At 36.9% G+C, this 9,679-nt stretch overlaps 1 protein-coding gene across 4 annotated transcripts in view; it reads left to right on the top strand.

The window, feature by feature from the left end:
• MPP6 (membrane palmitoylated protein 6) overlaps positions 1-9,404 on the top strand; it is an 89,596-nt gene extending 80,192 nt beyond the window's left edge. For all 4 annotated transcript variants that reach the window (XM_036230411.1, XM_036230410.1, XM_016159559.2 and 1 more), the window contains 3 exons: positions 705-907; positions 1,872-2,000; positions 7,865-9,404. In XM_036230411.1, the coding sequence (XP_036086304.1) occupies positions 705-907; positions 1,872-2,000; positions 7,865-8,041 (509 nt within the window). In that variant the 3' untranslated portion in view covers positions 8,042-9,404. The remainder of the gene's footprint in view (positions 1-704; positions 908-1,871; positions 2,001-7,864) is intronic.
• The last annotated feature ends 275 nt before the right edge of the window (positions 9,405-9,679 follow it).

Here is a 9,679-nt window from a genome sequence, read left to right on the forward strand (position 1 = left end):
TTGGGGATATCATTAAGTAGGAAGCTAAAAGAAAGATTTGGTGTTGAGATGAGAAAAAGGATAGATAACTTGTGGGTAAATCTACGCTTCAAAAAAATCGATACTACCAACTAAGAATAAGAGAACTTGTCTCACTTGCTGGTCACTCAGTTAGGAAATGTTAAAGTGTAAAAAGTGGATATAATTGATATTCTTTAAGAAGGGGGGTGCCGGTCAACTGAAAAATGTGTTCACTTGCAACATACCTCACACTTCTGATTCACCATAATTAAGAATTTAAATGAAAGGGTTTGCTTCTAGGTAATATTTTGAGTTTCAAACTGACCTTATAAAACACAATTTTGGGATGCAAATTGCATATTGGGGAGTCCTTCTTAAAACATTCCAATAGATCAGGGGTCAGCAAACTATTTTATTCAACAGCCACATAGTAAATATTTTAGGCTTTGTAGGCCATCTGATCTCTGTAACAACAACTCCACCAGTATAAAATGAATAAAACCATAGACCATAAAAGGAATGAGTGTAGCTGTGGTCCAGTAAAACTTATTTACAAAAATAAGAAGCAGGCCACACGTGGCCATAGGCCATAGTTTGCCAACGCCTGCACTAAATGGAAAAATCTTAAAGCTACCCTGTGTATTTTAGTCTATTTTCTAATACCTTGCATTCTTTGTGCAAATTCTCAACATTATTTTATTTAGTTACTTCACGGAAACCAAGGGAAGATGAAAAAGATGGCCAAGCATATAAATTCGTTTCACGGTCAGAGATGGAAGCAGATATTAAAGCTGGGAAATATTTAGAACATGGGGAATATGAAGGAAATCTCTATGGAACCAAGATCGAGTCTATCCTCGAAGTTGTCCAGACTGGACGAACTTGCATTTTGGATGTCAACCCACAAGTAAGCTTCATGGATTCCAAAACTGTTATTAAAATTTTATTTCCTGTGACATTTCTGTTTTGTTTTATTTTTATATAGAGAACTTTATTATGCATCTACTGGTTAAATAAGTCTGATCAGTTAGCCAACAGAGTCTTGGATAGCAATAGAATATTGAGAGAAGTTTAATATTTATTTATGTGCATTTCCTAACACACACACACACACACACACACACACACTCATTTCATTCTTATTTTACATCTCTCACGGACCCCTTCTCACCCCTCTACACTCAACTCAACCCCACTTCCCTACTCAGAGATAAGTCTTATTGATAGTTTGCACTCTATCTTTTTGTCTTTTAGTGTGCTTTAAATAAATCTTTGTATGTATGTATTATATACACACATATACATATATATAATGCAATGGGTTTTCTATTTTTGCTGTTTCTTTTTTACATAAATGGGAAAAAATTCTATGCAAATTCTTTGGCTTTTTTCATTAAACAGTATTTCTTGAAAATTTTTTTCATGTCAGTTGCTGTGAGCTTTTTTTATTCTTCGTAATTGCTGCATAGTATTTCCTAGTATGGATGTACGCAAATTTATATAACCAGCCACTCTTCAGTCAATAAATGCTGAGATTCTTTCTAGCTTTTTCAATATTAACAGTTCTGCCATTAACATGGAAAACATTTACATCATTCTCTATGACTTTTGGATCCTTAAGTTTAATACTTTTTTTTTGTTCTAGAGGATCAAAGAGTAGTGAGACTGAGGTCAGAACCCAATTAATGGATCACGATGTTAGGAAAGTACCGAATGGAATTAAAAGGGATAGAAGTGGCACTAGTGTTAAATTACATCCTTAATCCGTCGGAAGCAGACAGAGAGACTCTGATTACTTCGTATAAATTAAAGGGTAACATAAAACAAATTCTAACCCTGTATAAATTGGTGTGTCATTGTTCTCTGCACAGGCCCTGAAAGTACTGAGGACGTCCGAGTTCATGCCCTACGTCGTATTTATTGCTGCTCCAGAACTAGAGACGTTGCGTGCCATGCACAAGGCTGTGGTGGATGCGGGCATCACGACCAAGCTGCTGACGGTGAGCGGTTCTTTCCAGGCTGACAGTACTACTTCCTCCTGAAGGGTTTCTTTTTTCCTTTGCTTTTGGGCATGTTTAATTCTACATAATCCTATTTATGGAATAAACATCCTATTTAAGATATTACAGGATAAAAATTCATTCCTGGACATAGAGATTTGGAATAGTATCACCTTTACTTAAAAATCATCATTTACTTCCTTTTAAAACAAAAGTTTACTCTCCCTATGTAAATGAAATGGGCCAGTCTTAAAATAGGCATATTAATTCAACCCCCTCATTTTACTGAAGAAACTGGGCTCCAAGACCATTTTAGATGGAATCGGGCTTGTTCAGGGTAGCATGACCGTAGCCAAGACCATTTTAATTTCTTTTATGTTTTCTCATGCTCTTCCTCTCTCTATAATGGAAAATTTTAAATGTATACAAAAGAGAAAAAAATGAACTTCCATGTGCCCATCACCTAGTTTCAGTGGCCATTTCAACTTAATTATTACCTCTCCTCACTTCCGCCCTTACTTTGAATAATTTTGAAGCAAATCTTTGATATCATATCAACTGTAAACACTTTATATTTATTTCTAAAAGATAAAGACTTTTTAAACATAACCATAACACTGTCAACATGTAAAACATAAGAGCAACTTAATACCGTCAGTATACAGTCTTTATTTGAATTTCCCCATGATTTATACTTTATTTTCACAGGTGATTTTTTTTTTCAAATTAGGATCCAAATAAGATCAACCCATTGTGTTTACTCGACGTCTTCTAAATCCCCTTTTCTCCAGCTTAATTGGGATATAATTGACATATAATAGACAGTGCACATTGAACATGTATAACTTGATAAGTTCGGGCACATGTGTGCACCCCGTCACCTCCAGAGGCTTCCCTGTGCCCCTTCAGAATCCCTCCCTCCTGCCTCTTCCGCCTCCCTCCACCCTGTAGCTTCTAAGCCTTGAGACCAGGTGGTGTTAGTCCCCCTTATTCTTTTCCAGGTTGCTCCGTGTCTCTACTCAATTCTTTGAATATTTGCAATTATAGCTATTATAAGTGTTTTCAAGTCATCAGCTACTAATGCTAACATTTGCGCCAGTTCTGGGTCGATTTCGATTGAGTGACTTTGCTCCTCATTGTGGGTCGTGTTTTCCTGCCCCTTTGCAATCTGGCCATCTTTCATGGGATGCCAGACCTTGTGAGCTTTGCTCTGGGATGTGGTTGTTTAGAACTAGTTTGTTCTTGTCAGGTCTCGCTTTTAATATGTGTTAGGGAAGACCAGAGCCATTCTCTTTCTCGGGCTTTGTTTTCCACTACCACGGTACGGGCATGTGAGCACTCTCCCAAGTGAGCTGTGCGTGAGGCTTTCTCTTCTGCCTTGTGGGAATAAGTCCTGTTCCTGGCTCAGGATGAATACCTCTCATCCTCTCTGGTGGCTCTGCGGTGGTCTCGGGTAGTTGTATACATGTATGGATTGGGACTCAGTTGAATGTCGGACCTTTTGCAAGTCTTCAAAGTTGTCTCTTCGTGCTCTGTGTTCCATTCCAGTATTCTGTCTTGTGATCTCTGGGTCTCCCTGGACTCTCAGCTCTGTCCTGACTTAGAGAGTTCGATAGACTTCTACTGGGCTACACTTCACTGTGCTGCAGCCTGGAAACCCTTTCAAGCCAGTAATGGGGGATAATCACAGGGCTCACTTCATTTGTTTCCTGTCTCTCTGGGATGTCTGCCTTTCACTACCTGTTGTTACGAAGTCTTAAAAACTGTCATTCCATACCTGTTGGCTGTTTTCGTTGCCAAGCAGGAGGGTTAGTCTGATCCTGTTACTGCATCTTAGCTGGAAGCAGATTTCCCTTTGGTCAGTTTCAATCCCAAGTTCTCACGGCCTCCTTCCTCCCCTCTCTTTTAATCTTCTAATTTAGTTGGTCAAGGAATTGGGTCATTTATCCTAGAGAGTGTTCCATAGTCTGGATTTTGCCAGTTCTGTCCCCATTGTGTCATTTTCCACTCCTTGAATTGATAGAGGTTTGATCAGATATGGGTTCAATTTTTTTTCAAGAATAATTGATAAGTGATGCTTCTTATTTTGTTGCATGACGAGGCATATGAAATAAGCTGTCTCTCTTTTTGTAATAAGAATTATCAGTGGATTCAGGTGCTGTTAGACTGATCTGTAAAGTAACTTTTCACCTAATCATTTTAGCAAGTTTTATTGATTTTTGCCTGGATTAGGTTTTTTTTCTTTTTTTTTTAGGGATAGTAATGTTGTAAGCTTGTGATTCTGTATTTGTAAACTAGAGTTCTTCTAAAAAAATAACTTTTCCTCATCAACTAGGCGATTACTCTGAAGTGAAGTTCTTATAGGAAAATTAAGGTGCATGCTTGATATTTTCCTTTTATGGGTTAGTTTTCAGAATACCGAGTTTGTTGTGAAAGAGCCTCTAGAGATAGATGACAGGTGACCAAGTAAGGTGTGTCTTCTTTGTTTTTTTGGTTTCATCATGAGCACATGGATTTAAACTCATTTGCTATGTTTTACTTTATTGCAGTTGTTATTCGTATTGATGCTCAAATTGTCCCATCTCTGACCAATAGGAGCTTATTCGTGTTCGCCCTTGAGACCTTATTCCTTAAGCCTAATGGTCTCAGCTTCTTTGCTCTCTGATATAACAAATGTCCCAGGCTTATCTTGCAACATTTCTCATTTCAGTCCAGGAATCAGCTGTTTCTCCAAGAAGCTCTGGATGTTTTTAGGGTAAATGTATTTGAGGACTGTAACACTAGTGATCATTGTTTCTCGCTACACCTTTTAGGTAGAGGGAGCTGGGAGATATGCTTTTTTCTTGTACGTTTGAAGGAAACTATATCATGAATTCATACTGATACTTCCTACTCAAATTTAGGATTACAGGGTTTTTATTTTATCTCTTTTATATGTTTAACTCCATTCTCCTATGCTGGGTATATCCCAGTTCTCAAAAACACCAGCAATGTTAGACTGTCACATAATTGCTCATTTGCTTTGTCCCACAGTATACGCACAAGTCTCAGAATAAGTATATCAGTACGGATACCAAGTATGAGTACTGTGAACTGTTTTTTTTCTCCTGTGTTTTTTTTTTTTTTTAATCCTCTGGTTTATGCCGTTAAATATATACAATCAAATCGCTGTTTTAAAGTCACTTGGAATGCTTCTTCTCTCTGCGCGTAGGCCAGTTTTTACTCTTTTTGATGTTTAAATTGTCCTATCTTCAGCCAGTGGAAACCTATTTAACTCGTCTTATGAGTCTTCTTAACACAACCCAATAGTCTTTGATGATTCATTGCTTCCTGGTACAAAAAACCGCCCCAAGTTATCTTTATACATTTCTTGGCCCAAACCTGGAATCAGCCATTCAAAAGCCGTCGTTCTTTAAAGTGGGAAATGATATTTAGAGATAATGTAGATGCTAAAGGAGTGTGTTCAACTTAGCTGATCGTTGTTTCTAGGCCTTTTGTGTGGCCAGAGGTAGGAAATACATTTTTCTTTGTTAGAAAACATACATCATTAGTTTAATTTGGTAGTTCGAATTCAAATTTTACATGATTTTTACTTAACTTCTTTGACTTTATATGTGTCTCTTTTCCTCTTATGCTGAAAATGTTGGTTCCTGATGACAGCAACATAATTTCTTACTTTATACAAATAAATGAAGCACATTTAAGTTTCAGACTTTTTTCTAAGTTGTCCTCAGGGTATTACTTTGTTTTAAAGTCAGTGAAATGATTCCTCTGTGGTTAAGCCATCAACTTGAAACACGGGTTTGTTTCATTTTGCTTTTGACTTTTAGGTAGTGTTCTTTTTGCCATTTGAATTTAATTTCGTTATGTAATGTTATACATTTTTCATAGTTACGAAGTAAATCGTAAAAACAACAACAAAAATCCAGCTTTTCTCTTCCTCTTTACTCTCTTTCCTTCCACCCACAAGGGTAGACATTTTACTATTTTTATAATAAAAGCAAGTATGTATGTATAACTATCTTCCCACTATCTTCCCCCATTTCCTACATAAAAGGTAGCTAATTAGTCTGCCTGTATTTTTTTGCTTACCAATATATTCTGAGGATTACTTTATAGCCATATATAGAGAGACTCTTTTACTCTTTTTATTTTCCCATCATTATTGTTACAGGATTGTTACTGTCAAAAAACTGATTTTTTTTTTTTTTTTAACAAGCCAGCTTGCTAATGACTCTAATAGGTAAGAATTGTTTTCAAGTTAAATTGTGGCCTGTTTATACATCCACAATAAAAGATATTTTAGTTGTTTCAAAAGTATTTTGAAATCTCAGTGAAAATAGTAACTAAAATGTGTTAGTGGCCCTCGGGCCTAGCTGGGAACCCATTTCTCTGTACACTTTCCTTATATTAACTTATATACCATGTCATGCAGATGATCCCTGATTTGTGTATAGGTAAACGGGACTTCCAAGCTCTGACTTGCATAACCAATCGTCTGCTTACTTTGCATCTCCCCTCAGATGTCTCACGGACATCTTAACATGTACAAAATGGAACATTTCGTTTCCTCCTTCCAAATCACATTTTCCCCGTCCCCACTCCCCAGCTCTGCATCTTCTGCAAACACCCATTTACTCGAGCAAAAACCCGGAGCCATCCTTCAGTCATTCATTTTCCTCACATTTTGCATCCACCCCATCAGCTAATCCCGAGGATTTTATCACCAAAATATACTTCCGGTGTAGTGGCATTTCCATCTCCTCTGCCACCAGTATAATCCAGAGATGTCGTCCCATTGCATCTAGGTCCTCCATGACGTGTTCCTTGCTCATCTCAACTTATCGCCCCCCCCTCCCCCAAACCCTCTGTCCGTCTTGCTGTTCTTTCTGTATCCGAAATACATCAGGGTCACTTCCCTCCTGAGTTTTGCTGTTTCCTCTGCCTGGAATGCTCTTCTCCCACTATAGTTCACAGTTTAAACATCATTTACTCAGTGTCTTTGCAACCATTCTATCTAAAATAGGTCTCTTAAAATGCTTTGTTCCAGATTGGCTTCTTTTATAGTACTTACTACAACTTGGAGGTTTTTGTGTTTATCTGCCCTTTATCTGTCTCCTCCACTATAGGGTAGGAACCCACTCTGTCTTATTCATTATTCTATCCACAGATACTGAAACATTACAGATACTTTAATAGGAATGGAATAAGTATCCGAAGAACATGTAGAAGTATTATAAAATTTCAAAACACAATTTAATGAAAAATTTTACTTGTTCATGCAGAATCCATTAATTATTTATTCTCCTACATCATTCCAAAATAACTAGAAATGTTTTATGAAATATAAACACTGCTAGCTAAAGAAATAATGTAAAATTTGTCTTCAAAATACATTTCTAAGATCCTTCTTCTTAGAGGCGGGCTGCAAATTTGGCTTTGAGCTTAACAGCCACTACTAACTAGCTTCCCTGACCTAGAGTCCATAAGATAAAAATCTTTTGAAAAGGATGATATTGTTGGGCTAGAGACTAGTCATCTGCAGTAATTCTTTTATTACCTTACATTTTACCCTCGAATTGTTGTCAACGGTCTTTTAATTAGGAGTCTTGTCCTAAAATCAATAAAACAGAAGATTCACAAACTCACAAATGCAGATATGAACACAGCAGGAAAGACTGGCATTTGAACAGGTGGTAATGTCTTTTTTGGCACTCTATAGAGATCAGATTTAGTGGGTTACTATCAGAATCACAGTAAAAAATGATCTAACCTACTTATTTCTCATGTTTGCTTGGGGCTGGTGTTTGAGCAGATAAATACACATTATAATACAGACATTTTCTCCTAAAACTCTTCAACAGGACTCTGACTTAAAGAAAACAGTGGATGAAAGTGCACGAATTCAAAGAGCGTACAACCACTATTTCGACTTGATCATCGTAAATGACAATCTGGACAAAGCCTTTGAGAAACTACAAACTGCCATAGAGAAACTGAGACTGGAACCACAGTGGGTCCCCATCAGCTGGGTTTACTGAGGAGTCAATAAGGTTCACAATTAAAATACAACTTTTAAAAAGTGGCTGCAACAAATAAACCTTCTACTGAGAAAGTACACAGATAGAAGTTATCTGCCAAGTCCAGGCATTTTTATTGTGTAGATTGAAATACCAGTACACTATTCCGAATTTTTATATAAAATGTGGTTGGGAAGGTGTACTAATATATAATTTATCTTAATTTTTCTAACTTTTTATGGATAATCTTTCTATTCATATCACATAAAGAAATGCGTTGAAGCATTTTGTATACGTTTTGATTTAGCACCCTTGCCTTTTTCGTCAAAGGAATCTTCAAATCATTCGTTCTAACATTAGTCTCACATTTTCACTGTGATAATGAATACTTGAAATAGTTTTGTAAAACTGTCATTTAGTTCAGTATTTAACTAGTGACGGGTCAGTTACTCTGATTAGTAGGAAAATAGTAGTTATTGGCCTTCTTTCCTAAATAATTTCTGATGGAAGCAGAAATTTAACGTCACTGCTGCAGCTAGCCAACGACCATCCAAATCTGACATCAAAAGTCTACTCAGTGCTACATAGCTTTGTTATTCCAGAGATGTGCGGCTATCCATTCTGATTTTTACAGATATATTGTTTCTTTCTCCTTCATTTCTACCTTTAGTGGAAAAAAAAAAAAAAGATGAAGAGAAATACCTTATACTCTAATTTGTCGCATTAACGGGCTGATGCTGAATTAACGTACACACAGCACGCGAGGCCGTGCAGTCTGAGAGAGTGCCTCCTCTTGTAAAACCTTATAGCAAAATGACACTTACGGTCGATTTGTTTTTGTGTGTAAAAATTTAACTGACAAAAATGAACCTATTTCTTTAGACAGCTTCTTTTTTTTTATTATTAGGATATGGTCAGCAAATGTATCATGACTCTGCTGTCAAATTCCTGTGATGCTTAAAAATGCCTCTGAGTTTGCAGCTGGGGAGGCGTGTGCACAGTCAGTGTGCTTTTTGAAGTGTGATGTAATAATGAAGGTGTGTGTTCAATTCGTTGTGTTGAGAAGCCAGCCTACTGAATGATTTTTAAGATTTGGAAATAATTGTCAGCTGTTTTATCTATATATGATATACATTATATAATATATACAATGTATATATTATATAATATATTAAATACCGAGTTTTTTTACATTTCAATAAGGAAATGCACTTTTTTGTTTGATGATTAGTGAAACGGTTCTCCTCCTCTAGATGCATTAACGTATACAAATTTGCAAAATTCACCTCAGTTAATACCTTCCTTTGGGGTTCTTAGATCTTATAAATTGTTCCTAAAACGTATTCAGAGATGCGACACTCATCATTAAACAAAGTTAGCTATATTTTCTATTGTTTGTAGCTTTTCACATAAACAGTATTCACACGTAGAGGCTTAGGTGCTTAAATGGTGGCGGTTGTCTTTGTCCGGTGGCAGGCCCCAGACCCCTGGCTGCTGGATTTGTTTTCCTCTCACCAGAGGGGTCACGGGGAATGGCAGCCGGGAGGGTTGGAGGGAGGTAGCACGCACACACTGTTTTCAGTCTTTTTCACAGTGGACTAAAACACTCCAGTTGCTGCATTGTTAAGATTGGAAACCTGTAGGTATTTTTTTTTAATT

Source organism: Rousettus aegyptiacus, unplaced genomic scaffold (genome assembly GCF_014176215.1).
Source record: "Rousettus aegyptiacus isolate mRouAeg1 unplaced genomic scaffold, mRouAeg1.p scaffold_m13_p_13, whole genome shotgun sequence".
In the NCBI taxonomy this organism is placed as follows: Eukaryota; Metazoa; Chordata; class Mammalia; order Chiroptera; family Pteropodidae; genus Rousettus; species Rousettus aegyptiacus.